The sequence below is a fragment of the Haemorhous mexicanus genome, chromosome 8 (genome assembly GCF_027477595.1).
Source record: "Haemorhous mexicanus isolate bHaeMex1 chromosome 8, bHaeMex1.pri, whole genome shotgun sequence".
Taxonomy (NCBI): Eukaryota; Metazoa; Chordata; class Aves; order Passeriformes; family Fringillidae; genus Haemorhous; species Haemorhous mexicanus.
The window spans coordinates 30,905,178-30,923,461 of record NC_082348.1 but is presented as its reverse complement, the minus strand read 5'-3'; the positions used below and the strand labels follow the sequence as shown (position 1 = coordinate 30,923,461).

General features: G+C 39.4%; 1 protein-coding gene across 1 annotated transcript in view; it reads left to right on the top strand.

Moving 5' to 3' along the window:
• COL3A1 (collagen type III alpha 1 chain) overlaps positions 1 to 18,284 on the top strand; it is a 49,298-nt gene that overhangs the window by 12,814 nt on the left and 18,200 nt on the right. Inside the window, exons 2-18 of the mRNA XM_059853460.1 lie at positions 5,002 to 5,207; positions 6,826 to 6,864; positions 7,434 to 7,550; positions 9,218 to 9,289; positions 12,488 to 12,553; positions 13,160 to 13,213; positions 13,416 to 13,469; positions 14,204 to 14,257; positions 14,413 to 14,466; positions 14,809 to 14,862; positions 15,336 to 15,380; positions 15,563 to 15,616; positions 16,564 to 16,608; positions 17,332 to 17,385; positions 17,680 to 17,778; positions 17,894 to 17,938; positions 18,053 to 18,151. Of these exons, the coding sequence (XP_059709443.1) occupies positions 5,002 to 5,207; positions 6,826 to 6,864; positions 7,434 to 7,550; positions 9,218 to 9,289; positions 12,488 to 12,553; positions 13,160 to 13,213; positions 13,416 to 13,469; positions 14,204 to 14,257; positions 14,413 to 14,466; positions 14,809 to 14,862; positions 15,336 to 15,380; positions 15,563 to 15,616; positions 16,564 to 16,608; positions 17,332 to 17,385; positions 17,680 to 17,778; positions 17,894 to 17,938; positions 18,053 to 18,151 (1,211 nt within the window). The remainder of the gene's footprint in view (positions 1 to 5,001; positions 5,208 to 6,825; positions 6,865 to 7,433; positions 7,551 to 9,217; positions 9,290 to 12,487; positions 12,554 to 13,159; positions 13,214 to 13,415; positions 13,470 to 14,203; positions 14,258 to 14,412; positions 14,467 to 14,808; positions 14,863 to 15,335; positions 15,381 to 15,562; positions 15,617 to 16,563; positions 16,609 to 17,331; positions 17,386 to 17,679; positions 17,779 to 17,893; positions 17,939 to 18,052; positions 18,152 to 18,284) is intronic.

The window sequence follows — 18,284 nt, the reverse complement described above, 5'->3', positions numbered from 1 at the left end:
TTGGATTCTGGCAAAGTTAGAGGCAAGGCCTTCTGCATCTTGGTGCTTTAGCCTTTTCCAGATTCCCTTTAAATACAGCAGAAGTTGTTTGTTCGACTCATTGTGTTTGTGATCAGATTCTCACAGACCAAAGCTCCTCAGTTTTGCTTCCCAGGCCATCATCAGGCAGCTGCTGGAGGATCGTGAGTCACCCCTGTGTGGACTATTGCCCTCTCTGAGGCAGAACCAGACAAGTTCAAGATGTTTTATAATTTCTAACTCTTTAGTCACATCTCTGTAAATGGCATATGTGAGTCTGCTGCTAATGCAATAGCTGGACATTGCCTTTGTTCAAAGTGGAAAAGCCTGTGGTTTTGAAAATACTATTAGGAAATTTTTTCCTTTTGCCATGAAATTGTGGTTAAGTCGTGATCATGGTACTTGCACAAATGCAAAGCCAAAACCAACTACAGAGCAGGTCAGATTCTCATGTGATAACAAATTCCCCTTCACCTCACTGGGACTGAGATTATGTTCCATATGACATCTGTCATCTTTCAGGCCATATGACAATGGCCATCTGTGTTTTCCCTTGCACACATGTGGGCTCTTCTATGTACCCCACTTACAGGTCCTTTGGAACTGAATTGTGATTTTCCTTTCAGCTTTCAATATTGGTCTGCTTATGGACAGCTGCCAGTCTTCCTAGAATGGGAAATAATTCAAAACCAACATACAAAAATATTGTCTTGTCTTTTTTTATTTTATTCAGTGTTTGGGCTGGCCCAGGGAAGTGCTACACACAGCAAAACCTATAACATGAGTGCTCGGTAAACAGCACAATTTCAAATTAATTCAGGCTTTAAAATACTAAACTTTTATAACAGTGCACTAGAGATTGACAGGGCTTCCAACAAAGCATTGCAGTAAGTGCCACAGATGTGAGGTGCTGTACAGCCATCATATTTAGGGCTTTGGGAGGAAGAATCAGATTGTGCATTGCCATAGACAAATACTGTTGAGATCTAATGTTTCTTAAGTCTCAGGCTAATGGGTATATGTAGGAATCAATCAGAAAAGCTGGCTAAAGCAAGTGTGTGGCTGTTATACCACAAGTCTAGAAGCAGACAAGTCAGCTTTTTTATAACCTCATTATTCCTACACGTTACTCACCAGTGCTTTAGCACAAATCAGCTTTCCAAAGGATTTTGGAGCTAACAGTTAATCTTTGTGAGCAATGCAAAATGCATTATGTCATAACATGCTGACACACAGATCTACATCTGAGCACAGAGGGGGTGTCTTTAACACCCTAAGTCTTCCCAGATGTAAGTTTTCCTTTGGAAATCTATTTAATACTTTCATTCTGCCAAAGGCCCTTGCAGTTTTCATTGCAGCTCCCCTAGTGTATTTCTTAATTCATTTAACAATGTCCAGAAAGTTAGAAGCAAATATGAATATCATTATATCCATATGGCTTCAAGTTTTTGTCATCTTCCTGTTAAATAATGCCATCTACTGTAGCATAAGTGAATGACAAGCTTGTAAAAATGCAGAGCAATCTCCTTTATTTCCTCATTAATGTAAAATTATCAGGCGTTGTGACATATTATTAAAATTCCGTGGATTTTATTTATATTTTTGGATAATATATGGCAGGTAAGTATTCACAATGTGAAATATTGGGCACTGAGGAAAGACTGCTTGTGTCTTGGAAACAGAATCTTTATTAACTAGCAGAGCAGAAACAGGGGAAAGATGGCCTTTTTCTGCTCCTCATTGGAGCTGTGCTCTTTGCTGTAAGGCAGCAAGATCACATTTCTGAAAAAAAAAAAAAAAACCAACAAAACAAATCAATGAAAAAGAAATAAGAATTATGAAAACATTTATGTAGGAATGTTCAAATCCTTGTATATTAATTTCCTAGTAAATAAGGCCCTTGTTTTAAACACATAGTTTAAAAAATATGTGTTTTTGAAAGGCTTAGAAAGTGATGAAAAAGCTGAAAATCAGAATATTGCAATTATCAAACACATCTTCTGGGTACAGAAAAGTGTGTATGTTATACATCTCTCAATATGTGCCTGCAATTCATATAACTGTATATACAAGTGCAAACAGTAACAGTATTAGGTTCTTTTAGGTCCGTACAATTGTATTTTTATTTAACAATTATGACTTGCCCTAGAAAAGAAGAGTTTCTCCCCTTCCTTATCATGGTTACAAATGAAAAGAGCATTGTAACCTGTGGAGCTGGTAGGTGCTCCAGCAGAGTGACAGCTGAGTAGTCCATTGCTCTGGGTGATGTGGATCTTGCCCATCCATGCTCTCCAGGGTGCATCCAACCACTCCTGCAGGATGCCTTACAGGCTCTAACCTGCCCAGCAGCTCTGCTGAGGCTCTGTCTCCCACAGCACACAGCTTTCCAGGGCTCCACATGTGCAATGAGCCACTCTATGATTTGGTTCTTCTCTTGAGTCACTTCTGAGGCTATAAAGATTTCATTCATAATCCTTCACTTCTACGTTTCAGCCTTCCTGTTTGTCAGGAAACATTTGCCATTGACCTTGTCAAGACTGGGCAGCCTGTTTTTTCCCTAAATGCCCCCAGCCAGATCCTGGTTTGTGAAAAGGAGGAAGATGTTTCTTCCAGAAGCAGTCAGCACCTAACTAAGCAGAGAATCAGCTTATTTCCCTGGGATCCATGGATATGGTTTTGTGGGGTGAGAACTGGGAAGCCAAGGAACATTTTGAGAAACTAGCTCTAGCTTGGCAGATTAAGGAAGGAGGTCTAGACCCTTTCAAAGGTACACATTGTTAGGCAGTGTACTTTGAAGAAGCATCCTCTGATGCCATAACCCTGTGACATGTGGGTGTGGGGAAGAGGCTGTCCTGGAAATGGGCAGCTCTTCTCCATCTCTCTTGTGCAGAATATGAAGTTTCTAGAGTGGCCCAAAAGGGGCAGAAAAGGAAAATCTGAGCTTCTAAGTGATAGAGAATGTCTGAGGGGAATGAGTTTTCACATGCCATTGGAAGGTTTTTCATGTTAAGATTTTTTTGTGTTGTCAAAGGAAGGTAAAATACTGGATCCCAGCTTGATATCAGGCAAAGAAAGGCTTTTTTTTTTTTTTTTTTTTTTTAAGCTTTGTTGCTCTAATCAAGACAGTGGTCAAAATCAACTCTTAACCATAAGGAGTGCCAGCCTTAACAAGTCAACATTTTTCTGTTTGCTTCTTTTAGAATTAAAGTGCAAAAATAGCACAAGATGGTGTGCATGGACATGGACAGCCTGTAGTAGGATTGAAACTGGGAAAGTAAACCCTCCTGTCCCATGGAGTGCTCTGCCCCAAGATCTGCACTCTGACTCTCCCCTCAGGGAGCAATAATTGTTTTCCCCATTGCTCTTCCAGAGCTCACAGGAGGTAACGAATTCATGGTGAAATAGAGGAAAATCTCAGGTCTGTGTGAGCAGGGAAAACCAAATGAGTGAGGAAGTGGGAAGGGAGCAGGGGCAAACTAAGCTCAGTTGAGTACATGGCAATAAAAAGGGGAACTGCTCAGGGGTACAAAATGAAAGGATTTGCAGATGAAAAGGGAAGTTATGTGTTATGGGAAAGATGAAATGCAGAGGAAGCATGAGAAGAGAGGAAACACATCTAAGTGTGCACATTGCCAAAGAACATTGGTATGGAATGGGAATGCACACCCACAAATATGGAGAGGAAGAAAAAGGAGAAAAAGAGACCAGGGTGCTAATGCAGTGGTGGAAAGATAAAAACAGAGATTAAAGATGCAGGGAGGGGAAAAAAAAAGGGGACAGCATAACCCATAGGAACAAAATGCAATAAATTTGGGCTCAGTCTCCAACTAGATAATTGTAGCCATTACAATTTGATGATATTCAGAATTTCTGCCTGGAGCCAGTGGCAACTTTAATGTCAGAGATTTGAATTACATCTTTTGTCCTTTTGTTTTTCTTTTTGAAGGGTGGTGTATAGTAGATAAATTATCCTCATATTAAAGTTTTAAGAATGATGTAGGCACAAAAATAGCTCTTTCTCCAGAATGCCGTTTTTATAAACTGAATTATTTTTAATTATACATGAAAAAAATCTTTTAAAATTATTCATGACTTTCAGTGATACTTATATTTGCAATATAAGACTTCTAATAACATCTACAAAACTTAAAATGAGCTTGTAAAACTCAAATTAGATGCTCTTAGCGTTATTTTATATTGGGTTCTTAAATGACCTGGCTTTCTGGATTGTGTTTTTCTAAGAAAATACCAACCCAAAATGTAATGTGTCAAGGCAGTTTTTGCCAGTCTTTTCATATTCATAGTCTATAACAAGTTTGATCAGTAAAACAGCTGCTGGAAGGAATTCACAAAGCCATGAATATTACAGATGAACAATCTTTTTTTCTGAAAAAAAGACACTTGTAACATTTGAGCAGGCAAGCTGATGCAATAATTGCAAGCCATTTGGGCAATTAATGTGAGCGTTCTTTCAGATCTGTCACATACGCTGGCTTTCAAAAAACTCTCTGAAGCCCCTTGGTGGCAGCTGTTAATGCAAGATGCTGGAGACAGGGGTTGGTGCTGGACAGATGGCTTATCCCACATCCATGTGCAAGTGCTCCTGTTGGCACCGTGGGGCCAGTGGCACTCTTGCTGGAGAGCTTAGGCACATTTACTCCTTAGCTGCAGCAGAGAATTCGATTGTTAATTAGACAGTAATTCTGTCAGACACTAAAATTACTCAAGACAGAAGATTATCGGAGATTTAATTGGGCTTTGGCTCAGCTCCAGGAGGTTTCCACTGATGTCTGTTTATAAACTCAGAGCAGACTCTGCAATTAATGTAACAGATCCCCCAGTGCAGAGCAGCATTTAGCCTTTTACTTTGCATGCATGAACCAGGAAACTAAACAAACTATCCAACAGCTTTCATGTTACTCATTTGCAATTTGGAAAACACATTTGAAATAATATCCAACACAATTGTGTCTCTCTTTCCAGTCACAGGATGTACCCATCTTGGGCAGGCTTATGCTGACAGGGATGTTTGGAAACCAGAGCCGTGCCAAATCTGCGTGTGCGACTCGGGATCTGTTCTGTGCGATGACATCATCTGTGATGATCAGGAGCTGGACTGCCCCAACCCAGAGATCCCTTTTGGAGAGTGCTGTCCAGTTTGTCCACAAACAACAACGCCACCTCCAAGAGTAAGTTTAGTCTCACTGTTGTTGCTTTGGTGCTGCTGCCTTCTTGATGCACATCAACCTCAATTCATTTTGGCTTAAATGTTCTTAAATGCTTTTCTTTTCAATGCCACTTTCTGAATTTAGGCAAATACTTAGGATGGACAATGCAGCTGATAATATTAAGTCTTCCAACTCAGTTTTATGTAGACAATGGGCAACAAAATAGTAGAAAGGGACAGAGGGCAGCAACTAGGCATTACACTTTTCAGTTTATGGAAAAGCATAGGAATAATGCAAACACCTTATTTTTGACTTCATCCTCAATCTATATCCATGAAAATAATGCCAACAGAGAGTCAAAGAAAATTAGAGAACTTTCATAGCATCTCTGAGTCTGCATTTCTTATCAACTCAATTCTACATCATCACAGAGTGATTTTCCTTTTGCAGGCTTGTTGCTGACTTAATCTTCTGTAAAGGAAAGGTGATTATACTGTACATAGCTAATTTATCACCATCTTCTTATAGACACCAACATTATACAAACCAGTTGCAGTAACTTAGCCTCAGGAAAATCGAGAATGTTAGTACATGCCAAGCCCCCTGCCTAAGTCTTTCAGTGAGTGAGCCAGCTATACTGAGCTTTCAGCTTATCTGAACATTTCACCAGTGTTAAAGATCCATGAGGTTCTGTTCAAGTACCTAGGTTGCCACAGACACATAAAAAATCCTTATCTAGAAAATAAGAGAGTGAAAGAGATGTGAGGAAGAGAGAGAAGATGCATTTCTGCAGCTCTACAGCACATCTGTTTACACATGGAATGTCACACAGAGATATGTCACACATAGATATGTCACCTAGTCTTATTTGCAACTCACTAGCAGTCCTCCACTGCTCCCAGGGTCCCCTGAGCTATTTCACTGAACGTGTTGAGAGGTGGAAATGAGTGGTTTAGACAAGCATGCTGAAGATTCGAGTACACCTCCCTCTATTTGTTTAGAGACTCTTCAGTTCTGGAGTTCCTGAAAACGAAGAACATGTGAACTCTTCCCCCAGCCTCTCTCTTTGATGTAGGAGTTTGTTCAGGCCATTGGAAGCTGTTCTGATGACCTTGGGTGATGTATAGGGAAATGCCATCTTGAAAGATCCAAGATTGTTTCAGCTGAATATTCTTTGCTACTGGAGGTAGCAGCTGAACACAAAAACTGAAAATCCAGGTAGTACCTTGTAACTGAATTAATAATTGAAAAATAAGTAAATTGCAGCAGTAGATCTGAGAATTTAAAATTAGCTCATCACACTACATATGCTGGAGTGAGAAGGACACAAGAAAACTATCACAGCATTCCACAGTGGAATCCTGTCCCCATTGCACTCAATGGCAAAGCTGTACTGACTTCATTAGTGCCATGTTCTTGCCTCTAGGGGAGGTGTAATTCTATGAATGATCCAAGCAATAGTAGATTAACAAAAACCCTACAGCTTTTAAATATACCGAATAAGCATTAATGGAATTCATGAGAGAAAACTGTATCAAATGTTTAAGCATTTTGCTCTTGTTTATGTGTGCAATTTTCATGTTTTATTTTGATTCTATTTTTTTATTTAATTACCTTTCTTTTTTTTTTTTTTTGGTAGACCCCTGGAGTAGTCAGCCGAGGTCCCAAGGGAGACCCTGTAAGTGCAGTTTTGGTTTTTTTTTTTTCTCCAAGGAAACAAACAAAATCAAGACTCCATTCCTCTAGTGCTATATATCCCATTCAAGTTGCCAAGATATTCTGCTTTCATTGGTGCCTGAACTGTCTGCAGCAAGACTGTACCGTATAGTGTTTTTGAAGTAGAACTTTAACTTCAACAACACTCTCAAAAATTTAAACTGAAAGAACACAGAGTTTAGTCCAAATTCTGTGTATCACATTTGTTAGATTTTGTTATATTTCTTTACAGAAGGAGGAAAAAAAAATCTTTCAGACTCTACTAGCAGTAATTTCAGATTCAGGAACTGAACTGCTAAATATTTCTGATGTGTTTCATGATATATCAGTTGTAATAAGGCTCCATACACCAAGTGTTTCCATGTGTGAATTTTGTTTGTGTTTCCTGAATATTTGGTTGTGGCCTTGTTTAGGAGAGGTTTCCACCACAGACACACAGCTTTGTTACAAATGGAAAGGTTTGCCCTTCAATGTCCTTGCAGTTGGAGGCAAATGACAGCATCTGTAACTGCTCTGTTTGTGTCTTTGCAGGGTTCTCCTGGAATTCCAGGCAGAAATGGTCCCCCTGGCCCACCAGGACAGCCAGGGAGCCCTGGAGCTCCTGGGCCCCCTGGAATCTGCCAGTCATGTCCCAGTATAAGCGGAGGTGTAAGTCATTGTTATGTTCAGCTTCTACCTTGGTGCTTATAGCCATGCAAAGCAATTCTGTAGGCACCTGTCCCCTGCACCTTCCCAGGTGCTTTGCTTTTGGTGGCATCCATCCCACTTGTGCCTTTGGAAAACAGAGATGGGTGGTAGGCGGGGTTTCACTGTTGTTTTGGGGGTTTGTCCATAAAATTTCTGTGGAGTGCAATCAAATCTCTGTCTTACCTTATTTTTTAAAACTTTTGGGGGCAGATCTGCTGGAGGAATTTGGTAACTCAGAAATAATCTGATCAGAAAGACTGTGATGGAGGATTTACTCATAAGCTTAACAGTTCAGGAAGTCTGCTTACATATAGTTCATCAATTCATGTTTAGTAACAGAACATTCCAACAAGACTAGCCTGCAGCACTGCTCCTCTGCTGGCAGGGGAGTGCCATGCAAGTACTGTTTGTCATGGTGCCTCTTTATTTCTGGCTCACTGAAGTCCTTTCAGAAGAGCTGGGCACACACAGTGAGAGAGCTGATGGTAACTGAAGTTAATTAGCACTGAGGCCCAGGCAGTGCTTTGTTACAGGGTGACATTGTCATCCATGCAGGCCACCAAGCCCAGGTTTACCAGGTGGAACTTCTTTAGCACAAAGCTGATAAAAATTGGATGTTCAAGTCATTGCTACTTTTGAATACAGGCCAGTGATTTATAACTTCCATATACGCTTCCCACTCCCAGGTAAGCCAGAAACTGAGGAAAGATGTCTCATTTTTATTTAATCCTGAAAGGGATTGCCTCTGCAGGACTGAGCTGTGGATCAGTTTACCAGTCCCAGTGGGCACCAGTGACACTGGTTCGGGGTTTGGAGAGGAAAACACTGGAGAGGAGAACAGGCTGAATTAACCTCCCATTCCAACAGTGCATCAAAGATGTGCTGTTGGATCCTGACAGGAGCACAGGAGTCCTGCACCTGGTCAGTGCAGGAGCTGGATCCACCGTGGTTTGGGGAAACAGGCAGAACACTGCGCGTGTTCAACCCTTCCTGCTTAACCACCTGTGGGCCAATAATGGATCACTGCACTAATGCCACATCATTTGACTGTCTCCTCATGTGAAATGAGTCATTCATTGGGCACAGGTAAAAGAAACCAGGAAATAATAATAATAATAATAATAATAATAATAATAATAATAATAATAATAATAATAATAAACAGCTGTGCTCTTTAGAGCAACAAAAAATATTTCATCAACTTCCTTGAGTGACAACTAAGTCCCACAGAAAAGAAACAGAGAAACTGGGGAAAGAAGCTAAGAAGAAGTCAAACCAGAGTAAAAGCAGAGAGAAAGGTAATTTTGTGGTTCAGCTAAGGCTCAGCTGTCAAGAAGAAAAATAGATGTGCCCAGCCTGGGGAGCCAATGTCACTCACCATGACCTCAGAAAGAAGACACTGGCTGGGCTTCTCTTATGTAAATATATGGCAGGTATAGGTCAAGCTAGTACTACTCAGCAGATACAAATGAGTTATTTCCATGCATTTGCCATACCACTGTAAAAAAAATGCTTATTTTGTTTGTAGCAATCACATTTTTTCTTTTTTTTTCTTTTTTTTCTTTTTGTTTCTTTTTGTTTATTTTTTTATTTTTTTCTCTTTCTTTTTTTCTCTATTTCTTTTACAGAGTTTTTCTCCACAGTATGACTCCTATGATGTGAAGGCTGGTGGAGCTGGTATCGGGTACCCACAACCCATTGTAAGATGATAAAGCTTTTTTTCTGTCCTTTTTTCTTTTTAAAGAACACATTTTCTGCTCATAGATTATACCTTGGATGTGTATGTATCCTGATTTTAATCTAGCAATATAAGTTTTCATTTAATTATTGCCTGCAAGTTGAATGTGATGTAAGCCACCAGTTTGTTCAGCACCACTGTTCTAGAAAGTAGCTATAGATTATCTGGATTTTTTTATTTTTCACTTTCTTTCTCCAGTTTCTTACCTTCCTTTTCCTGATCTCTTTCTGTGATTCACCTTCTTACACTACCTAAATATTTTTCCTTTTCTGTCTCATGTACATTATTCGTTTATCTACTTGATATTCTTCCACTAATTTCTTCCCTTCCTTCCAACAGTTTTTACTTCTTCCACTGCCTTTAATCTTCCTTCACCCACTCAGTATCATTTGTCTTTACTGAGTATGATATTCCACACATGCTAACTTTTCCACAATTCAAACTTGCCTGATAACAAGTGAGTAAATCCTTCTTATAAACTTTGTTTATTCCAAAACTCAAAATATTTTCACTTTTTCTTTTTACAATTACCATTTTTTTACCCACAGCTACTCAGACTGTGTACTAAGGATGCTGTATCTGCCTGCTAGACCTGGTCCAGATTTTCAGGTTTTTAAGTGAGAAAAAGCATGGACTGCCTCACAGAGTTGTACCTGAGCTATGTTTCATGTGTAATATAAATCTGAATGGCACCTCATTATTCTCCTTTTAGGCACTGGGATTTAGAGATATTCAACATGAAGTGTTCTTGATTCAGGCATCTGCTACAGAGAGGGTGTGGTCAATTGCTGCTACTGGAAATTGGCTGTGCTTCATTGAGCATAATCACTATTTACAGCCCAATTCTGCATAACATGGTTTGGGTATCACATCTTGCAGCATAGTAAGGCAGTTCCAAGAAAATGGAGGGAAGAGAGGAGAGGAATTCCATTGGATCATTTTGTGAAATAAGGTTTACTAGTCACAACAGCTCTTTTTCCTGAAATATAGTCATTATTTTCTCCCCTTCATTTTAATCTATTTCTCCTTCATTTGCCAGTATGATCATCCATGCATTTTTCTTCAACCATCCATTTTTGTCCCTGTTTATGCATTGACTCATATCCACTCCTCACAGTTTTCACCCACAGCTGTCATGCCATCTACATTCTGCTACTTGGTGTCTTAATATGGGATGTGATGAACCAGGCAGATATAACAGAGGCACCTTCAATTAACAACTGTGGTTAACTCCTCTCTATTTTGGCTCTTTCCCTGGAAGTGATTAATGATTCCTTGTGCTCTGACTCCTGGACTCAGGTTAAAAAAACCAGCCAAACTACTTTATTGAGCACCCTAGAACATTTTCAGGTTTGTCTGTATATTTTCAGGTCATAAGGGCTTTTATATTGCATCATAGCCTATGTGACCTCAAAACAAGTACCAGCAGTTAAAGGCAGATGTGGCTGAAATCACTAGAGCTAAATAACATTTATAATTTTCATTACATAGAATAACTTCTTTATTATTTTATAAATTTATAAAATTTAATTTAAATACTACTAATGAATTAATATCCAAACTGAAATAATTTGGAATATTAGCAAAACAATAAAATATGGCACCAACATTCGCTGTGTGTAGTTACCATGCCTGGTATTTCCTCAATCACACATCTCTCCATTGCTGCATTCCCATGGCTTTACACCACTTGTAGACTGATTTTGTGCTTTACATCACAGTTCCTCTTCCCTTGCCCATGTAACCTCCACATATTGTCTTTGTCTCTTTCCACCAGTGCACATTCTCTAACTGGAGGATGCTCATCTGTTCAAAGTCTGGAGGTTCTAGCAGCAAGCCCACCCTAACTATCAGTTTGTCTCCTCAGTGTGTAACTTGAAAACGATTATCTCTCATTTGTTTATAGCCATATGTCTAATTGATTGATTGCTGTTGATGAGTTGATGGCTTTAATTCTGGTTGGATCTATAGTGACCTTGTATCAAATGAGTGCTAGCAATTAACAGGGACTGCTCATTGTATTCACATCAGAGGCAACCCCATTTCCCAAACCCTCACAGCTCTGCCTCTTGCTGTGCTTCTCTCCTAGAAAAGAGCAAATATACATGGCACACGTTTTTAGACAAAAGACAACTGTGAACTAATACTTTTTTTGTGGTATAGTAGTGTACTGTCCTACATAAGCCAGCATAGTACAGCAATACTGATAATCTTGTATTATGAAAATTAGGTTCATGAAATTGTAATACATGACCTTTTCTGACACAACTGTAATACATGACCTTTTCTGACACAATATGTCACTATCTTGTGAAACACATTCGGTGCAATATTAACTATGAAATATTCTGCCAGTACTGCAGCACACAGTGATCCTCCTATCATCCATATATCTGATTCTTTTGGCTGTAGGAAACACATGAAGAGTTTAATTTAACAAAAGCTTTCTTTTAAAGAACCCCCTATAGTTGCAGTAGACCACTGTGCTAACTTGTGTTTTCTGTTTTGCAGTATCAAATGCTTTTGTGGTTGTTGCTACAAGAAGTAGAAATATTGAGGTTTTGATTAGTTCAGACCTCATTTCTTTCTTATGGCTTAGTACTGTTAGAGCTCAGAAAATATTTCACTGGTGAAAATGTTTGCCTTACTGACTATAACAAAAGTACAGCCTTAATTCAGTGTATCTCTAGGTCATGGGGAATCTCTAGTGTCTGGCTAATTAAAATCACTTATATGGCAGAGAAGCTGACACTCATTTTCTCTGTCTAAGAGAAATTCAGTTCTACTTTCTATTCTCCCCCTTCAGGCAGCTGAAAAGCAGAGTTCTGAGCATCCCTCTCGGGTCTAGAGAAGGGCAGTGGTGACTCAAAAATGAGAAGTTGCAGCTCTGAAAATTCCTTGAGAGTATGTTAGCCAAGCCTGCAAGGAACAACCCCGTGAAGCCTTTTCTGAAGGGGCAACTAGACAATAAATTTCTTCAGCACTGTGTGAATATACTGCTGCTTCCTTTTTACTGCAACAAGTGCAGATCACCGACAATTTTTCTCTGAACTAATTATGTAAAAGTTTATTTCACAGTTATTGATGGCTATTGCAACTATATTAAGCTTCATAGCTATATTACAGTAATGTAACTGCTGTTTTTTAATCTATGCTGTAGAGTGGCTTTCCAGGACCCCCTGGCCCCAGTGGCCCCCCTGGCCCACCTGGTCATGCAGGTCCCCCTGTAAGTAACATTAATCTTCTTGTAATCATCTTGTATTCTTTTACATGAGCTCCTCCTTTTCTCTGTCACAAACATTAAGCACCTTTTCGACTGTTAAATCTGGATATTATGCTCAAGACTTTTATGTATAAATGTCATCTTGGGCTGTACCATCACCAAGACTAAAGAGCTGAAGTCAATATGCAATGCTGGCTTAAATTCTTGTGTACCCCTTGAGATCTTTGCAAGTCCATGGCATGTCAGTTAACATTATTTGAAGACATGCCACTGCCTGACATCCTGCTGACATTCCCAAATGTCTATCCACGCAAAATATTAACAGGAGGTAAAGGAAAGTGGGATACACATTCAGTGAACACACCAAGGGTCTGAGTTTTTCAACATCCATCTCCTTTTAGAGGAGCAGATTAATTCCGTTTTCATGGAGGCATGTTCTACCTGTTTCTGGTAATTTCACCTTTGGTCCTTTGTTGACTGATCTGACTACAGTTTTCCTTACAATTATGGGAAATTATATAAAATATATAATTATATAAACTATAACTGCACCATGGAATGATGCATGTAGCTGTTCACATCCTGACTGAGTTTTTTGCTGCATTCCAGGGCTCTGCTGGATACCAGGGCTCCCCTGGAGAACCAGGACAACCTGGCCCTCCCGTATGTACCCATTCAGTGTCACTGTGTATGTTAGACATGACCAGAAAAGCATGAACCTGTGTCACCTCTGCAGTATATGGAAATTTTGTTCATTATGATGCATGTCAAATGTAAAAGTATTTATGATGGCTAATGCATTTTTAGCTTGAAGAAGACTTAATATTTATTATTATTGTAGTTAATATTAATTACTTTTCTACAGGGACCTCCAGGCCCTGTTGGAATGATAGGCCCAGTTGGTCCACCAGGAAAAGATGTAAGTTCACCATTATTCATCCCATTATTAATAAATAGGAAGAAAAAAGTTCATTAGGTTGCAAGACAACAGAGGACATTGATATTATTGCATTTGAGAATTTTTAGCATCTCCCTATTTCTCCATTTGACAACGTCTTCAAGAAAGCAAATTTGCCTTACATAAGGTCTGATTGTCCATTCCATAAAAGGTTCCGTTTAAGCAGGCAATTTGATTGATTAAAAAAAAAAGAACATAATCATGAAACATGCAATTTATTTGGTGCAAAATAAATTAGCAGTCATAAAGAAAATCAAACAGTAGTGGTAGCTTTCTGCTCCCTTAAAATCTTACTATGGGGCTTACAGCCATTGATACCATTGTCTGTGTCACAGTGGGTGTCCTGAACAGATGGAGCACCAGCCAAGGTGCAAACATCTACAGCTTGTGTCCATTTTGAGTGTTTACTGAGAAAAATAAGTTTTATGCCATCATCTCTTGTTAAAGGTTGTCTTGAAGTAGCTTAGAAATTAACTAGAATCTTGTTAAAGGCTGAATTTATCAATTCTGGCAGTTATTTTCTAGAAGGCAATGACAGAATGAACTGTCGCCCTGAGAGGATTTGCGAGACCACCACTGTCTTTGGTGGAAGTTTCACCTCCTTACTCCAACTCACCTTGTTCTACTTCAACTGGTGCTTTGCCAGTAAGTCAAGCAATAACAAAATACTAAAAAAATGTATTTTCTTTCGACAGGGAGAACCAGGAAGACCAGGCAGGAATGGAGATCGTGGAATCCCTGGATTACCGGTATGGAAAATCTCCCATAACAATTGTCTTCTAATCATATTTTTTGTTTTCCCACATCAAGTTAGTCAGATGAACATGACACACAGTGAACATTGGCTTGTGTTCTTCATACAGAAGTACATGATTTATTAATCTTCCTATATTTATGTGTTTAGGGTCACAAAGGACACCCTGGAATGCCTGGGATGCCTGGGATGAAAGGCCAACGAGTAAGTATTGAGTATATTGATTATAACTGACTCTGTTACTCTCCTTGAATGATGGTGTTACACAGTTGTGATCTTCCAGTCATCATTTCCAAGACTGAATCACAGAATTAAAGTTAATTTCTGCACAATGTCATCTGAACTTCCATAACAAAGATTCAAGTTTTTTCTGGTTGCCTCAGTTGTCAAGCTCCATCCCTAATGCCAAGAAGGATTCCAACAGCTGATAGCACTCATTACTGAAAATATGCCCCTTTTGGGGGCTTAATATTTTGCCGAGAGGAATCAAGTTTTCCAAAATGCAGGAGGAATACAATTCACAGATATGGTTTTACTTTCCCACAGGGTTTTGATGGAAAAGATGGTGCCAAAGGTGACAGTGGTGCTCCTGGTCCAAAGGTAAAAATCTAGAATGTCATCTTTCTAAGTAGGTAGAGTAATGACCCCATTTTTTGTTGTATAGCTGTGCTTTGCATCTTAAACAATTATAAAAATACAATAAGCATTAAAGAAATCCATTTAATACCTCCATGAAAAGAATATTAATCATTCCAAAGGAGTTAGACATTCAGAACCACATCATGTCCCTATTTTCCAGCCATAATAAACATGAGATACCAAAATGAAGGGCCAAGTCTTGGTCATCTGACTTTCATGCATAGTATTTTGAAAGCTGAATCTTTCTGATTTTTATTTCCTGTTTAAATTTTGATTTGACACTTGTTTACACTTCTCAGCTCTCAGTTCATGCTGAGAACACCCAGCACCCCATAGAAAGGGATAACAAATTGGGCTTTTTTCTGTGGCTCTTCCCCTTGAATAAACCAAAAAATGTTCTCACCAAAGTTCATTTTTTTTTCTCTCTGTAACAGGGTGAAACTGGTCTTCCTGGAGTAAATGGAGCACCAGGCCAGCCGGTAAATATGTGCATCCTGGAATGTTTAAATGTTATCTGAGTTGTTCCTCATCCTTTTTACTTTAATTATTCTACCACCTGCAGTGGACAATAGTGAGCTACATAAATAAGAGCAATGTCTCTTTGCTCAGCCATCTGATTTTAGAAGCCATTTAACATATTCATTTTTACAATATTTTCTAGGGACCAAGGGGTCCAGCTGGAGAAAGGGGAAGACCTGGGAATCCTGGTGGCCCTGTAAGTAATTGCAGACATTGTTCCTATCCAGAGGCAGCACATATTTGGATTCAATATGTTGAGAATTCCCTACTTCCTTAAAGCAGTTTTAATGCAAAGGAGTAAAAAACTATATAGCATCTGAAAAAAATCTCATGAAATCTTTTCAGTTCCCAATTAAAGATGTAACACTTCTAACCCACAACACATTTACCATCTTATTTCCTGTTTTGCTTTTTGCAATGAATAGGTTACACATTGAGGAAGAGTTCAGTGTTTCAGCATAAACTCACATTTGGCAAAGAAGCAGGGAGGAGGAGTGGAAGCAGAGAGTGGCAGGGGACAGTACAGAGAGGGAAAAAATGCAATCTCAGAAGTAACTTGTGGGAAATAATAAAATTCCCCTTTGACAGGTTAGAGGGTAGGTACATCCCTTTGCTCTGAAGGAATTCTTAGTTCAGAGCATTCAACACGAGCAGCAAAGCAGTTTACAGCCAGCCCCTTGTTTGTGCAGACACTGCATAACCTGAGCAGAGGGTCTGGTCTAATATGGCTACAAGACAGGCAATGGGGTTTAAGTCATCAGTGTTCATCAGGTTTTTGGAGTGAAATTTAGTCTTTTATGTGAATCAGAAGTAACTGTTACTTTGAAATACACATCTGTTGCAATCTTACTTATTCACACAGACAATGTGAATGTAGCTGTTATTTCCTTAAGAAATTTAATAGGAATGTATTTTTACATCTTCCTGTCACAGTGCAAGTCACGTAAAGTGTTGACTATTCCTTCACAAAATATTTAGTTAATTATTACTTTGGAATTTCTCATTTAAGGAATCCTTCAGTCTTAGTCAACTAAGTGGGAAAGAACAGACACAAAAATATGGTCCCTGAGTTATGTACATGAAAGGATGTGGTTCTGTGTCCAGGGTGGTGCTCTGTACCTAATACCTCACTTCTGTCTGTAGGGTGCCCATGGCAAAGACGGATCTCCAGGAGCAGCAGGCCCACCTGTAAGGCAACTTTGACTCTCAGTATTTGTGTTTCTTTAGTCTAATTACTTCTAGCAGATGTTCTGCAGTGCCAGCAAACTCAAAATTGGGGTGCGCTTATTCAAGAATGAGCATTATATTTCACTGTGTTTCCATTGTGTATATTTCATTGTGTTCGTTAATGTACCTAAAGGGCAATAGGAGAGCTCTTACACTGTAAATCAGAAAATGCAAAAATCCAAACCCAGATTATTCTCAGAGAACATATAGATGGATGGAATTGCTGCACCTCATGAAGATCAAATTTTGAATGATCTTATCAAATAAATTATTCTGCTGTCTGGAGTTGGCAAATATTTTTCTTTTCCATCTGCCTAGAAACCTGAGCATGTCCACTTGGGTGTGTAACAGCTGTATTGGCTTTCTTTTCTTCTTCTTTTTTTATAATTAGAACAAATTTTGAAAGTTTTTTATAACTTAATCTCCCTAATGATAGATTTCATGTTTTTAAATTTAAAACACAGAAATTCAGCTGAACATGTATAATTCAGGGTAGCTAAGATGTAGGTGTGATATTTTAGGACTAGCCAAATCTCATCTTTTACAGCATAATTTATATTTGCTATTTTCCAGGTGTTTCCTTACTCAGAGAAAAATCTCATAATCAGACTCCTTTTTTTAGTTTAAGATTAATTCCATATGGCTTTTACCTTTTGCATTAACAGTATTTCTTTCACTTTTAAGGGTCCCCCAGGTCCCCCCGGAACCGCAGGATTTCCAGGCTCTCCAGGTTTTAAGGTATTCAACTAAAGACACATAACTACATGGGATTTGGTCCTTTCTCTAGTTACACAGCTGATGTCACTCTACATCATTATTTTATGAGCCCTCCTTTTCCTGGCTGCTATTACACTGTTTGCAAGCCTAGAACAGATGTGCTCTATGCAGCATGAGACAAACCCAATCCTCATCATCTTCACGAATGCCCACAACAAAATACCACTAAGTGGTAGAAACCATTAATTTAATGCTGATTGCCCTGGAGATGACTAAAATCCCTTCATTTTCTCATTTTACTGTTTTTTTCCATAGGGTGAAGCTGGTCCTCCTGGTCCTGCTGGTGCTAGTGGTAGTCCTGGAGAGAGGGGAGAACCTGGTCCTCAGGGTCATGCTGGGCCACCTGGGCCTCAGGTACATCAGTAGCACTTGGGACCTGAGAGATGCTGTGTCACCTGCTCTTCACAGAGCCCTTTGCTCTGGTCCTGGGTTAGCAGCATTGGTTACTCTGTCAAATTTGTTTTTCCAGGGCCCTCCTGGAAGAGCTGGAAGCCCTGGCAACAAGGGTGAAATGGTGGGTACTTTCCACATCTCTGCCATTGCTGCACTCTGTTGGTGAGGGTCACTGTTTGGACTGGGTAGAGTCCACCAATGCTACTCTCTCTTCATCTCTGTTCTCTCTCTGCAGGGACCTTCTGGCATTCCTGGTGCTCCTGGTCTGCCAGGAGGCCGTGGTCTTCCAGGTCCTCCAGGTGCAAGTGGAAACCCTGGGGCAAAAGGGAGTCCGGTGAGTTACTGATGGTCTTTACACTGGTTGTACCAACAAATATGGTGGAACTAAGGCTGATAACATTAAAAAAAACCCCATTGATCTTCTTGAAATAGTCTAATAAATTCTTTTATAATGAAAATAGGCAATT